Here is a 15166-nt window from a genome sequence, read left to right as displayed (position 1 = left end):
GTTTAAGGTGAGAGGGGAGAGCTACAAAAGGGTCCAGAGGGGCAATGTTTTCACACAGAGGGTGGTGAGTGTCTGGAACAAGCTGCCAGAGGTAGTAGTAGAGGCGGGCACAATTTTGTCTTTTAAAAAGCATTTAGATAGTTACATGGGTACGATGGGTATAGAGGGATATGGGCCAAATGCGGGCAATTGGGATTAGCTTAGGGGTTTTCAAAAAAAGAAAAGGGCGGCATGGACAAGTTGGGCCGAAGGGCCTGTTTCCATGCTGTAAACCTCTATGACTCTATAACCAGAAAAAAATTCTGAGGCACACCTCCTGATTTCCCTGAACTGCCCCTCTCGCCAAAAAACCTTTATTGGGGGCGATTTTCAGCCCCTGTTAGCCATCAGAGAGAACGGTGACGCGGGGCGGAAAATCTGGAGAGAATCGGGAAGCACGGGTTTCCGTGTTACGCTGTGGATTCCAAAAATCTAGGTGGCGATAAAGCAGCACAGCGGGCCGGGAGACTCAGGCGGAGGATGTGTAGTGGGCTTCCCGCTGGGCGCCATGGCGCAGGTGCATCTCCAGCCGCCGGATTTCCGGCACAGTCAACTCCTCGCCAGAAATCGGCGCGGAGCTGAATAAATTGGTTCTAATCTCAATAGCGGGCCCGGGACTGAGGCTGGCCTGGGCTTGTCTGGGGAACCAGCAATCGGGGCGTGGGGGGTGGGTCGCATGGCCAGTGATGCGGGGGTCGCAGGGCTGGCCAGCAACCAGGAGGTCGGCAGTGTGGGGCTACTCCGCATGCGCCGATCTCGGCGCTGACAGCTCAGCACTTGCGCAGTGGCCCACTCAGCACTATGCTGCCTGCCTCTCCAGCGGGAATAGGCCCCACCCCTGGATTTTTAATGAGATTCACGCTCGGGCTCTCAGCAGCACTCAGCAGAGTGTGGGAGATTCATTTTGAAAATCTCGCTGAAAAAAACCAGCGTGATTTATTCCAGTTTTTACACGAATTTGACACTTAGAATGTTTTTGGGAGAATCCCACCCCTGATTTCTACCATAATTCCACCACTGCACTAAACTATCCAGGCAAACGATACTAACTTGCATTTATATAGCACCTTTAATGTATTAAAAACATCCCAAAGGACTTCGCAGAAGAGTTATCATGGCACAGTGATTAGCATTGCTGCCTCACAGCGCCAGGGACCCGGGTTTGATTCCCGGCTTGGGTCACTGTCTGTGTGGACTTTGCACATTCTCCCCGTATCTGCGTGGGTTTCCTCCAGGTGCTCCGGTTTCCTCCCACACTCCAAAGATGTGCGGGTTAGGTGCATTGGCCATGCTAAATTAGTGTCAGGGGGATTAGCAGGGTGAATACGTGGGGTTACAGGGATAGGGCCTGGGTGGGATTGTGATCAGTGCAGTCTCGATGGGCCAAATGGCCTCCTTTTGTGCTGTAGGGATCCTATGAAAAACTACCACCAAGCTGCGTAAGGAGATATTAGGACGGGGAGGTCAAAAGCTTGGTCAAAGAGTTAAGTATTAAGTTCCTAGTAATCACTGAGTTTTAAATCAGCTGGATTTAAATCGCCGGAATGTTGATTCTCAACCCAAAACTCAAAGAGCGGGATTTTCCAGCCGCGCTCCCAAGGCTGGAAATTCCCGCCCCAGGTCAACGGACCTTCGCACGATCTGTATCCCGTCCGCTACGATTCCCGTGGCGGGCCAGACAGGAAACGTCTGCCCAAAATCTCATCAGAGGCAAACAAACAGCAACAATGGGTTTTATTTGGTAGAATTCAGGAGGGAGATAAATCTAACTGGAAGAAAACATGTTCCAAAATGTATTTTGAGTTTTACAGACCTGGTTTAGAGTAAGCGTCTGATCCAATCTGCGCCACGTGATTTTTCAGCTCCTTCAGGTGGTTGGTGCCTGAAGGGTAGGTTGTTGGTGTCTCGGGGGAATGTTCTGAGAAAGGGGGCCAGGTCTCTTCATCTAAAACAATGATTTACCGGATTACCACACATTTCTATATTTGCCATTACGCTGTTACGTTCTGGTAAGCCAGCTGGTGAAAGATGATACTGCCGCCAACCTTTGCTCAGTTTCACACACATCACAGGCATGTACCTCCTCACCAGACCATGTACGGTTTCAGTATCTCTGTATCTCTTAACATCTGCGCAAGGGCAACCCTAACTAATGCACACCACCTGCACACAATTAAATCCAATTATTGGATAATTAACGTACACCCTTTAAATTTAAAAATCATAGAATCCTACATTGCAAAAGAGGCCATTCAGCCCATCGAGTCTGCATGACTTTAACCTGATGTTGTTAAAACTGTTACTGTGTCAACTGCACTGACACAGTATCTTACCTAAGCCCCCTCCCCCCCCGCCCTCCCTATCTCCATAATCCCACACATTTCCCATGGTTAATGGGACACCATTGGGGCAATTTAGCACGGCCAATCCACCAAACCTGGATTGAAACTTCCAAAGACTGAAATTGAAATTTCCAAAGGTGACTTGGAGAGATTCCCTCTGAAACAACAGTAGATCAGAACCATCGATTAGCTGCTCTGACATGCACTGATCTAGTAGCATTTGCTATTTGTTTCCAGTAATCTAGGTCCAGTCTTATTACCTAATTTATCCCTAACAAAAATCCTGAAATAATGTACACACCAAAGAACTGAAAGTTCAGGAGTTAATTCAAAGCGGCCGGCGGGCAGGACAGGAGAATTTTGGCCAATGTTCCGGAATGGGCGAATGGTATGAAATTGTACTGACCTCTGCCCGGTGACAAGCCCATGTGATCTGGTTGCCATGCAGACAGGTCAAAACCTATTCCAAGGTCAGGTACGATCTTTTAACACGTGGACACAAAGGAAATTGGGACTTTTTTTCCCTGGCGCGTAGGAGACTTAGGGGTGATCTTATAGAGGTCTATAAAATAATGAGGGGCACAGATCAGCTAGATAGTCAACATCTTTTCCCAACGGCAAGGGAATCTAAAACTAGAGGGCATAGGTTTAAGGGGAGAGATACAAAAGGGTCCAGGGGACAGTTTTTTCACACAGAGAGTGGTGAGTGTCTGCAACGAGCTGCTAGAGGTAGCAGTAGAGGCGGGAACAGTTTTGTCTTTTAAGAAGCATTTAGGCAGTTACATGGCTCCTGCTCTGACCAAGACCGCGAGGAACTACAAAAGGTTGTGAATGTAGCCCAATCCATCACGCAAACCAGCCTCCCATCCATTGACTCTGTCTACACTTCCCACTGTCTCGGAAAAGCAGCCGGCATAATTAAGGACCCCACACACCTCGGACATTCTCTCTTCCACCTTCTTCCGTCAGGAAAAAGATATAAAAGTCTGAGGTCACGTACCAACCGACTCAAGAACAGCTTCTTCCCTGCTGCCGTCAGACTTTTGAATAGACCTACCTTGCATTAAGTTGATCTTTCTCTACACCCTAGCTATCACTGTAACACAACATTCTGCACTCTCTCCTTTCCTTCTCTATGAACAGTATGCTTTGTATAGCAAGCAAGAAACAATACTTTTCACTTTATACTAATACATGTGACAATAATAAATCAAATCAAATCAAAACTTCTTCACCCAAAGGGTTGTGAATCTGTGGAATTCCCTGCCCAATGAAGCAGTTGAGGCTACCTCGTTGAATGTTTTTAAGGCAAAGAAAGATAGATTTTTGAACAGTAAAGGAATTAAGGGCTTTGGTGAACGGGTGGGTAAGTGGAGCTGAAAAAGATCAGCCATGATCTTATTGAATGGCGGAGCAGGCTCGAGGGGCCAGATGGCCTACTCCTGCTCCTAGTTCTTATGTATTTACCCTGCTATTTCCCCTGACACTAAGGGGCAATATAGCGTGGCCCATCCACCTAACCCGCACATCGGTGAGCCGGTTTCAGATTCAGATTTTATGATATGCTGATGCATGTTCCTCACCTCTTCTTAAACACTTTGCTCTCGTTACACCCATGGCATGAGCAGGATCCTGAGAAGTAGCTTGCTGTCCCCTCGGGTAATCCTCATCAGCAGCTGAAATAAAGGAGGGAACATAATGTAGCGCGAGTCAACTTTCGCTTTACTGACAAAAGGTTTGGCTAAACTGCAGCCCCTTAGCACAACAGCCAAGATTTATTCAGCATCAGCAATTGGCTGAGATTATGGATATCTGCTTGTGGTAACTCCAATGGCTACAAGCTTCACCAATGGCACTGTTGGTTAGAATGGACCAAGCAGATGAGGAAGGTGTAACAACCACAACAGATACGTTTAAGTTTTAGAAACATAGAAAAACTACAGCACAAAACAGGCCGAACATATCCCTACCTTCTAGGCCATAGAAACATAGAAAAACTAAGTTTAAGTTTATTTGTTAGTGTCACGAGTAGGCTTACACTAACACTGCAATGAAGTTACTGTGAAAATCCCCTAGTCGTCACACTCCGGCGCCTGTTTGGGTACACTGAGGGAGAATTTAGCATGTCAATGCCCCTAACCAGCGCGTCTTTCGGACTGTGGGAGGAAACCGGAGTACCCGGAGGAAACCCACGCAGACACGGGGAGAACGTGCAGACTCCGCACAGACAGTGACCCAAGCCGGGAATCGAACCCGGGTCCCTGGCGCTGTGAGGCAGCAGTGCTAACCACTGTGCCACTGTGTTGCCCCAGTGCCACCGTGTTGCCCCAGTGCCACTGTGTTGCCCCAGTGCCACCGTGTTGCCCCAGTGCCACCGTGTTGCCCCATGTTATTGCTGAGAGAGCAGACTTCAGAGTGAAATCTGTCTCACTGATCATATGCCTTTTTTTTAAATTGTGAAAACGAGGAGGAGGAGCTACTGACCTCAAAAGCACAGGAGTCCAGTAGCTACTTCAGAATCTTAAAAATAAAAGGCTTACTAAAAAGAAAATAAACTCAGGACGCTAGATTAAAGTTATCCAATCTTGCAGAATAATCCCCCAAAAAACTTGCTTTGCCAAAAGTACCCAGATTAACGACCTTTTGGCAACAACGCACTTATAGATTTTTAGCCATGAAAATCCAATAATATTACCCAAGACAGGGAATTGTTGTCATTTTACTAAAGGTGTACGGCACGACTTCTCAGAAACTTCCTCTCTGACATGGAATTCCAAAAGGAGCTTCAGAAACAAACTTTTTCAAAGGCCATTGCCCTCCTGCCTCTAATTCAAAATTTCCACATCTCAGCAGCTCACAGAGGAAGAAAGTGGTCTTCAGGCCTCTGCCCCTCAGCCACTCCACTCAGTTAACCATCACTTTTCTTAAACATCTTTTCCCCTTTTACCTCAGGTTCCATTGTCCTCACACACCTCTCTGAAGTCAACTTCTCCAAATATAAAAAACTTTCCTGTTTTCTATTTTGCATCTACATTTGGGCTAATGAAATGTAAAAATCTTCCCCCTGTTTACTCCTGGAACCTCTGTAAGATGTAAACATTCCTTGTCATCTCTGAACTCCCTTTTGAAATTCAACAGCGGAAAAACCAGGTTTCCCATTTATCTCACAATGCAAATGTTTTATCCAACTTATTTACTTGTAAGTGAAACTCACCATAACCTCTCATCACAAATGCTTCAACCTAACACCTTTAACCTTTCATTTCTTAGCCCTCACAACCTTTCTCCAGTAACACACACACACTTGCGCACACACATACACACACACACACACACACACACACGCACATGCACACACAATGCCAGTGTTCACACTATACATGAACCTAATACATTTAACCTTTCATCTCTTAGCCCTCACAGACAACCTTTCTCCAGTAGCACACACACACTCACACACTCACTCACACACACACTCACACACACAGGGCGTTGGGGAGAGTTACAGAACAAAGAGATCTAGGGATACATGTTCATAGCTCCTTGAAAGTGGAGTCACAGGTGGACAGAGTGGTGAAGAAGGCATTCGGCATGCTTGGTTTCATTGGTCAGAACATTGAATACAGGAGTTGGGACGTCTTGTTGAAGATGTACAAGACATTGGTAAGGCTACACTTGGAATACTGCGTGCAGTTCTGGTCACCCTATTATAGAAAGGATATTATTAAACTAGAAAGAGTGCAGAAAAGATTTACTAGGATGCTACCAGGACTTGATGGTTTGAGTTATAAGGAGAGGCTGGATAGACTGGGACTTTTTTCTCTGGAGCGTAGGAGGCTGAGGGGTGATCTTATAGAGGTCTATAAAATAATGAGGGGCATAGATCAGCTAGATAGTCAATATCTTTTCCCAAAGGTAGGGGAGTCTAAAACTAGAGGGCATAGGTTTAAGATGAGAGGGGAGAGATACAAAAGTGTCCAGAGGGGCAAATGTTTCTCACTGAGGGTGGTGAGTGTCTGGAACAAGCTGCCAGAGGTAGTAGTAGAGGTGGGTACAATTTTATATTTTAAAAAGCATTTAGATAGTTACATGGGTAAGATGGGTATAGAGGGATATGGGCCAAATGCGGACAATTGGGATTAGCTTAAACAAAGGGCGGCATGGACAAGTTGGGCCGAAGGGTCTGTTTCCATGCTGTAAACCTCTATGACTCTGTGACACACTCTCACACACTCACACACAATTCCAGTGTTCACACACTACATGAACCCCCTTGACCCTCCAATTAACTATCTATTTTATTTAACCTCCATCCTTTCCCCCTCACGTGCTTATCCAGTTTGGTTCGACTACCAGCCTGTGGTAAATATATGAATCTCATTGCCAGATTAAGGATGTGACAAGGGGTTTGGGAGCAGACTGCTCCTGAGGACAGAGAGAAATCTGGCAGCTTCATGAACATCCCGAACTGGCAGAATGCAGAACTATATTGTCGGAGAGCTGGGCGTGGGTAATCCAGAGTTCCAACCGAGTGTGAACAATACAAAAATAAACAAAGTGAAACAAAAAATTTGAACCTAAAAAATAAAAAGAGGAAGAACACAACCCACAAATTATGCTTTTGGTTCTGATGTCATCAGACAGCTTTCCTTTTTCCGAGTGTTGAAATAAGTATTGGTAAAGATGATTTTGGGTCCCACTGTCCTCCTACTCTCAGCACCTTCTCTCCGTTACTCAGAATGTCTCCTCCTGACACCAGACCTTCATAGTGGCCAGCAGAATGTCACAGTGCTAAAGGCAGACAGTGCCAGGTGACTAACTCACCTCTTTTTCTGTTTTTTGCTTTGATGTCAGGTGGCGCAATGAAATTCTGCCGAGTGGGTTCATCGGCTGCGGAACACGCGCTGTACCCCGGGGCTGAAAGGTTAAATCACACACAGTTTCAAAATAACAAATGGAAAGTTATCTATTTTTGTCCTCAGCCTAACCAATCACATTTGATTATTATCCACACCACCACAGGCACCGTGTGTGGGAGTTCAAAACCTGGGGCTGCAAATATGACATGGTCACTAACAAGACTAATAGAGTATAGAGGAGAAACTACTTTGCCCAGAGGGTGGTTACAGTGTGGAGCTTGCTACTACGTGCAGTACTTGGTGAATAGTATGGATGCACTTCAAGGGAATCTAGTTAAGTACATGAGACACCATAAGACATAAAAATAGGCCATTCGGCCCATCCAATCTGCTTCACCATTCAATGAGATCACAACTGATCATAGATCATCGAATCCTCCAGTGCAGAAGGAGGCCATTCGGCCCATCGAGTCTGCACCGACCACAATCCCATCCAGGCCCTATCCCCGTAACCCCATTTATTTACTCCAAGCACGGTAGCACAGTGGTTAGCACTGCTGCTTCACAGCGCCAGGGTCCCGGGTTCGATTCCCGGCTCGGGTCACTGTCTGTGTGGAGTTTGCACATTCTCCTCGTGTCTGCGTGGGTTTCCTCCGGGTGCTCCGGTTTCCTCCCACTGTCCAAAGATGCGCGGGTTAGGTTGATTGGCCAGGTTAAAAATTGCCCCTTAGAGTCCTGGGATGCGTAGGTTAGAGGGATTAATGGGTAGATGTGTGGGGATAGGGCCTGGGTGGGATTGTGGTCGGTGCAGACTCGATGGGCCGAATGGCCTCCTTCTGCACTGTAGGGTTTCTATGATTTCTATGATTTCTATGATAATCCCTCTAACCTAGATACCTTGGGACACTAAGGGGTAATTTAGCATGGCCAATGCACCTAACCCACACATTTCTGGAGTGTGGGAGGAAGCCGGAGCACCCGGAAGAAACCCACGCAGACACCGGGAGAACTTGTAAACTCCACACAGACTGTGACCCAAGCTGAGAATCGAACCCAAGTCCCTGGTGCTGTGAGGCAGCAGTGCTAACCACTGTGTCACCGTGCCGTCCCATCTGATCTGATATGATAATCTTAACTCCACTTTCCTGCCTTTTCCCCATAACCCTGGATTCCCTAACTGAACAAAAATCTCTCGATCTCAGCCTTGAACATACTTCACGACCCAGCCTCTGCAGCCCTGTGCAGTAACGAATTCCACAGATTCACTGCTCTCTGAGAGAAGAAATTCCTCCTCATTTCTGTCTTAAATGGGTGACCCCCTTACTCTGAGATTATGTCTCTGGTCTTAGACTCTCCCACAAGGGGAAACAATCTCTCAGCATCTACCCTGTCAGGCTCCTGAGAATCCTATATATCTCAATAAGATCGCCTCTCTTTCTTCTAGACTCCAATGAGTACAGGCCCAAACTACTCAACCTCCCTCTATACCTGGGATCCACGTAAAACGTACAAGGGGGCGGCACGGTGGCACAGTGGTTAGCACTGCTGCCTCACAGCGCCAGGGACCTGGCTTCAATTCCCCGCTTTGGGTCACTGTCTGTGTGGAGTTTGCACGTTCTCCCCGTGTCTGCGTGGGTTTCCTCCGGGTGCTCCAGTTTCCTCCCGCACTCCAAAGATGTGCGGGTTATGTTGATTGGCCGTGCTAAATTGCCCCTTAGTGTCAGAGGAATTAGCAAGGTAAATACCTGAGGTTACAGGTGGGATTGTGGTTGGTGCAGACTTGATGGACTGAATCACCCCCTTCTGCACTGGAGGGACTCTAATATCGCACAGGCCTGCATGACAGCACCTTGTGTTTGCATAAATGAGTGAACTTACATAAAGTGTTCAGCCGGGGAAACCAGCCACTTGATCCAAACGGCTATGATTCTAGCTGGTTGTCTACATTCCACCCTCCATTAACTTGAAGTCATTTTCCAAAACTCTGCCGCCCATTTCCTAGCTCGCACTGAGTGCTGTCCACCCAGAAACCCCTCCCGCCCCCGCTCCACCCATGCCCATTGGTCTACAGAATGCTCCTCTGTTGTATCCCCGACAGTGCGGCACTCCCTCAGTACTGACCCTGACAGTGCAGCGCTCCCTCAGCACTGATCCTCTGACAGTGCAGCACTCCCTCAGTATTGACCCTCTGACAGTGCAGCACTCCCTCAGTACTGACCCTCTGACAGTGCAGCACTCCCTCAGTACTGACCCTCTGACAGTGCAGCACTCCCTCAGTACTGACCCTCTGACAGTGCGGCACTCCCTCAGTACTGACCCTCTGACGGTGCGGCACTCCCTCAGTACTGACCCTCTGACGGTGCGGCACTCCCTCAGTACTGACCCTCTGACAGTGCGGCACTCCCTCAGTACTGACCCTCTGACAGTGCGGCACTCCCTCAGTACTGACCCTCTGACAGTGCGGCACTCCCTCAGTACTGACCCTCTGACAGTGCAGCACTCCCTCAGTACTGACCCTCTTGACGGTGCGGCACTCCCTCAGTACTGACCCTCTGACAGTGCAGCACTCCCTCAGTACTGACCCTCTGACAGTGCAGCACTCCCTCAGTACTGACCCTCTGACAGTGCGGCACTCCCTCAGTACTGACCCTCTGACACTGCGGCACTCCCTCAGTACTGACCCTCTGACAGTGCGGCACTCCCTCAGTACTGACCCTCTGACAGTGCGGCACTCCCTCAGTACTGACCCTCTGACAGTGCAGCACTCCCTCAGTACTGACCCTCTGACAGTGCGGCACTCCCTCAGTACTGACCCTCTGACACTGCAGCACTCCCTCAGTACTGACCCTCTGACAGTGCGGCACTCCCTCAGTACTGACCCTCTGACAGTGCGGCACTCCCTCAGTACTGACCCTCTGACAGTGCGGCACTCCCTCAGTACTGACTCTCTGACACTGCGGCACTCCCTCAGTATTGAGCGAGAGAGAGAGTTTAGTCCAACTGATTACAGCATCTCACTCAGAGGACGGCCCTGCAATTGAGCAGACTGTCTGTTCTAATACTGGCCGTATACACTCATTATTGAGAAAGAAACTTACAAAAAGCTTTATTTAATGGAGTGTTCAGGACTGTCACTTCTTGTGTTTCAAGCAACATTTCCTCATCTATAAAAGGCACAAGAAACGAGGATCAGAAAGTTATCCACATTTAGCTCTCCAAAGCCCAGGGAGGAATTCTGGCAGCGAGACTGGGGTGAATTTCCTCGGGACCTGTCCCACTGCGTGGCCAGAACTTTGGTGAAAGTTAGGAGGAAGTTCAGCCCGTAGTGCCATCCAATGCTATCAACGGTAACATAGATTCCATAGAATCCCTACAGTGCAGAAGGAGTCCATTCGACCCATCGAGCCTGCACCAACAATGATACCACCCAGACTCTACCCCCACAACCCCATACATTTACCCCGACACTAATCGACAATTTAGCATGGCCAACTCATCTAACCTGCACATCCTTGGACTGTGGGAGGAAACCGGAGCACCCGGAGGAAACCCACGCAGACACGGGGAGAGTGTGCAAACTCCACGCAGACAGTGACCCAAGCCAGGAATGGAACCTGGGACCCTAGCGCTGTGAGGCAGCAGCGCTAACTACCGTGCCACCATGCCGCCGGCAGTGTCAGAGGGTCAGTACTGAGGGAGTGCTGCACTGTCAGAGGGTCAGTATTGAGGGAGTGCCACACTGTCAGAGGGTCAGTATTGAGGGAGTGCCACACTGTCAGAGGGTCAGTATTGAGGGAGTGCCGCACTGTCAGAGGGTCAGCACTTAGGGAGCGCCACACTGCCAGAGGGTCAGTACTGAGGGAGTGCCACACTGTCAGAGGGTCAGTATTGAGGGAGTGCCGCACTGTCAGAGGGTCAGCACTTAGGGAGCGCCACACTGCCAGAGGGTCAGTACTGAGGGAGTGCCACACTGACAGAGGGTCAGTACTGAGAGAGTGCTGCACTGTCAGAGGGTCAGTACTGAGGGAGTGCTGCACTGTCAGAGGGTCAGTACTGAGGGAGTGCTGCACTGTCAGAGGGTCAGTACTGAGGGAGTGCCACACTGACAGAGGGTCAGTACTGAGGGAGTGCCACACTGACAGAGGGTCAGTACTGAGGGAGTGCCGCACTGTCAGAGGGTCAGCACTTAGGGAGCGCCACACTGCCAGAGGGTCAGTACTGAGGGAGTGCTGCACTGTCAGAGGGTCAGTACTGAGGGAGTGCTGCACTGACAGAGGGTCAGTACTGAGGGAGCACCACACTGTCAGAGGGTCAGAACTGAGGGAGTGCTGCACTGTCAGAGGGTCAGTACTGAGGGAGTGCTGCACTGTCAGAGGGTCAGTACTGAGGGAGCACCACACTGTCAGAGGGTCAGAACTGAGGGAGTGCTGCACTGTCAGAGGGTCAGTACTGAGGGAGTGCTGCACTGTCAGAGGGTCAGTACTGAGGGAGTGCCGCACTGTCAGAGGGTCAGAACTGAGGGAACGCTTCAGCACACAGTACCCTTAATATTTTCATCAAGGTCATTTTTGTTGCTTGAATGTTTTTATCCCTCTCCTGTCTAGAGAAATTGAATAATTTTATTCCTTTCCCTCAACTGTAGAATCCTGGAGGGGCTTGACAGGGTAAATGCTGAGAGGATGTTTCCCCTCGTGGGAGAGTCTGGGACCAGAGGCACAGTCTCAGAATAAAGGAGTGCCAATTTCAGACTGAGATGAGGTGGAATTTCTTCTCCCAGAGGGTTGTGAGTCTTTGGAGCTCCTTGCCACAGGGAGCTGTGGGGGGCAGAGTCCTTGTGTGTGTTTAAGGCTGAGATAGATTATTGATCAGTAAGGAAATCAGGAATTACGGGGAAAGGGGCTGGAAAGTGGACGCGAGGAATGTCCAATCAGCCATGATCCTATTGAATGAGGGAGCAGGCTCAAGGGGTCAAACAGCCTACTCCTGTTCCTATTTCTTATGGTCTTATTACTGTTCCAGTAGTTTGATACTGGGAAGCGTGAGAGAGAAGTGTGAGGTTAGTTCCTTTCCAAATGATCCCTTCCTTCCTGTGGAGGAATGTTTCGCTGGATCTGCCGTCCTTACCGGGTCTGGTCTACATGTGACTCCAGACCCACAGCGATGCGGTTGACTTTTAACTGCCCTCTGAAATGGTCTCGCACTCCACTCAGTTCAAGGATAACTAGGGATGGGCAATAAATGTTGGTCTTGCCAGTGACGCCCACATTCCATCGCAGATTTTTTTAAAAAAGGTTTTGACAATCGACAGATTATATTCAACGTTTGAAGATCTTAAAGTCAGAATTTTGTAGAAACTGTTCAAAAAAGACTTACCAAAATATTGTTCCAATTCCACTGTGTTTAGTGGCCGTGGATCCTGCAAATACTTCAAAATTCCTTCTGCACAATAAAGAAAAGACATATTGTTTAGATTGGAGACCAGTTAACTTATCTAGTCTAAAGTTAATAGCTATTTTTGTTCATAAAATCCCTACAGTGCAGGGGATCAGGCCCATCAGGCCTGCACTGATAATTCCAGTAAGAAGTTTAACAACACCAGGTTAAAGTCCAACAGGTTTATTTGGTAGCAAAAGCCACACAAGCTTTCGGAGCTCCAAGCCCCTTCTTCAGGTGAGTGGGAATTCTGTTCACAAACAGGGCATGTAAAGACACAAACTCAATTTACATGAATAATGGTTGGAATGCGAATACTTACAACTAATCAAGTCTTTGTTGATTAGTTGTAAGTATTCGCATTCCAACCATTATTCATGTAAATTGAGTTTGTGTCTTTATGTACCCTGTTTGTGAACAGAATTCCCACTCACCTGAAGAAGGGGCTTGGAGCTCCGAAAGCTTGTGTGGCTTTTGCTACCAAATAAACCTGTTGGACTTTAACCTGGTGTTGTTAAACTTCTTACTGTGTTTACCCCAGTCCAACGCCGGCATCTCCACATCCTGATAATTCCACCCAGGCCCTACCTCCATAACCCCATATATCTACCCCACCAATCTCCCTGACACTATGGGGCAATTTAACATGGCCAATCAACTTAACCTGCACACCTTTGGACTGTGGGAGGAAACCCACGCAGACACGGGGAGAATGTGCAGCCTCTGCACAGACAGTGACCCAAGGCCGGAATGACAGCTATGACCATAACACTGTATTCTGCACACTCTCCTTTCCTCCTTTATGTACAGTATGCTTTGTCTGTGTAGCGCAAGAAACAATACTTTTCACTGTATACTAATACATGTGACAATAATAAATCAAATCAAATTGAACCTGGGTTCCTGGCACTGTGAGGTAGCAGTGCTAACCACTGTGCCACCGTGCCGCCCCCACTTCCATTCAAAAGTTTGCTAAGGAGAGAATCAGTCTAAATATTGAAACTTACCGATGCCACAGTCGTCTGGTTCACAACTTCTATCCAGTTTGCTCAGGTCCTCCAAAATCTCTGAGTACAGTTCACCATCCAGAGCTGCAACGCGTAGGAAAAAGAATACAAAAATAAGAACAAAATAATGTGGATGCTGGAAACTTGAAATATCAGCACAAAGCGCTGGAAGTACTCAGCAGGTCTTGCAGCAGCTGTGGGGAGAGAAACAAATTTAATGTTTCAAGTCAAACATGACTCTTCAGTACTGAAGTAGGGATGAAATATTATGGAAGACCGTAAGAGATAGGAAGAGGAGGAGGCCCTTCGAGCCTGCTCTGTCATTTAATAAGATCATAGCTGATCTAACACTCACTAAGTCCACTTTCTTGCCTTCTCTCCGTAACCCTTAACCCCCGACTGATTAAAAGCCTATGAATCGCAGCCTCAGAAATGTTCAAGGATTTGGCCTCTACAGCTTCCTGGGGTAAAGAATTCCAAAGGTTCGACACTCTTAGAGAGAAAAAAATTCTTCCTCAAACCCCCTTATTCTACAACGATGCCTTCTGGTCTTACACCCTCCCGTAAGTGGATCCTGCCAACATTTACCATGTCTAAACCCATGGCAATCATATCACCTCTTGTTCTTCTGAACTCCAAGGAGTACAGACCCAATCTTCCCTCATGTGGCAGAACAAAAGAGAAGGTGTGGGATAGGGTAGAGGGTGCAAGAGATTAAATGACAAAGATGTCTAAGACCCATTGGAGTTTAGAACCATGCCCATTGAAGTTTAGAAGAATGAGAGGTGATCTTATTGAAACATAGAGGATTTTCAGAGAACTTGACAGGATGGATGCTGAAAGAACGTTTCCCTTTCAGGGGGGAACTAGTTTTCAAAGTTTATTTATTAGTGTCACAAATAGACTTACATTAACATTGACATCATGGAAAATGGAATTTGAATAGGTAGGTGCTCGATGGCCGGAGCTGACATGATGGGCCGAAGGGCCTCTTTCTGTGCTGTAATGGGCCGAATTTTCCCGTCCCACCCGCCGCGGGAATCGTAGTGGGCAGGGGGCGGTCCATGCAAAGGTCCGTTGATCTCGGGTGGGATTTTCCGGTTTTGGAACGAGCATGGGCGGAAAATCCCACCCAGTGATTCTATGACAAGAGAAGGTTAAAACCAGCACGGGGGTCCATCGAAAGGTAGTGCTTGTTCGTGCTGCAACATGGAGGGGGAGCACCTTTTGCACACGCACCAAAAGATACAGAATCAAAATGGGGGGGAACAGAGTTCCTGATCTGAAACTGTTGATCTCAACGCTGAGTCCAAGAGGCTGCAAAGTGGCCAAGCAGAAGACGATGAGAAGCTGTTTCTCCCTCTAGTTATTTTCAATATGTGATCAAAGGCAACTGGCTCAAAAGATATCTGATTTAGCTCACGTAGAAATGCTTTTAAAGAACCTTTCTACAGCTGCATCTCACTGATAACAAAGCGTGATTCTT

General features: G+C 47.9%; 1 protein-coding gene across 2 annotated transcripts in view; it reads right to left on the bottom strand.

Annotated features, from left to right (window-relative positions):
* ciita (class II, major histocompatibility complex, transactivator) overlaps positions 1 to 15166 on the bottom strand; it is an 87812-nt gene that overhangs the window by 33996 nt on the left and 38650 nt on the right. Inside the window, exons 3-8 of one of the 2 annotated variants that reach the window (XM_078240783.1) lie at positions 13681 to 13764; positions 12614 to 12679; positions 10339 to 10404; positions 7206 to 7298; positions 3965 to 4057; positions 1853 to 1984 (exon numbers count right to left, since the gene is read on the bottom strand). In XM_078240783.1, coding sequence (XP_078096909.1) covers positions 1853 to 1984; positions 3965 to 4057; positions 7206 to 7298; positions 10339 to 10404; positions 12614 to 12679; positions 13681 to 13764 — 534 coding nt within the window. The remainder of the gene's footprint in view (positions 1 to 1852; positions 1985 to 3964; positions 4058 to 7205; positions 7299 to 10338; positions 10405 to 12613; positions 12680 to 13680; positions 13765 to 15166) is intronic. The other variant, XM_078240785.1, reaches the window with a different exon arrangement.

This window comes from Mustelus asterias, chromosome 23, assembly GCF_964213995.1.
Source record: "Mustelus asterias chromosome 23, sMusAst1.hap1.1, whole genome shotgun sequence".
Lineage (NCBI taxonomy): Eukaryota > Metazoa > Chordata > Chondrichthyes > Carcharhiniformes > Triakidae > Mustelus > Mustelus asterias.
The sequence above is the reverse complement of the archived record's forward strand: the minus strand, read 5'-3'. Positions and strand labels throughout refer to the sequence as shown.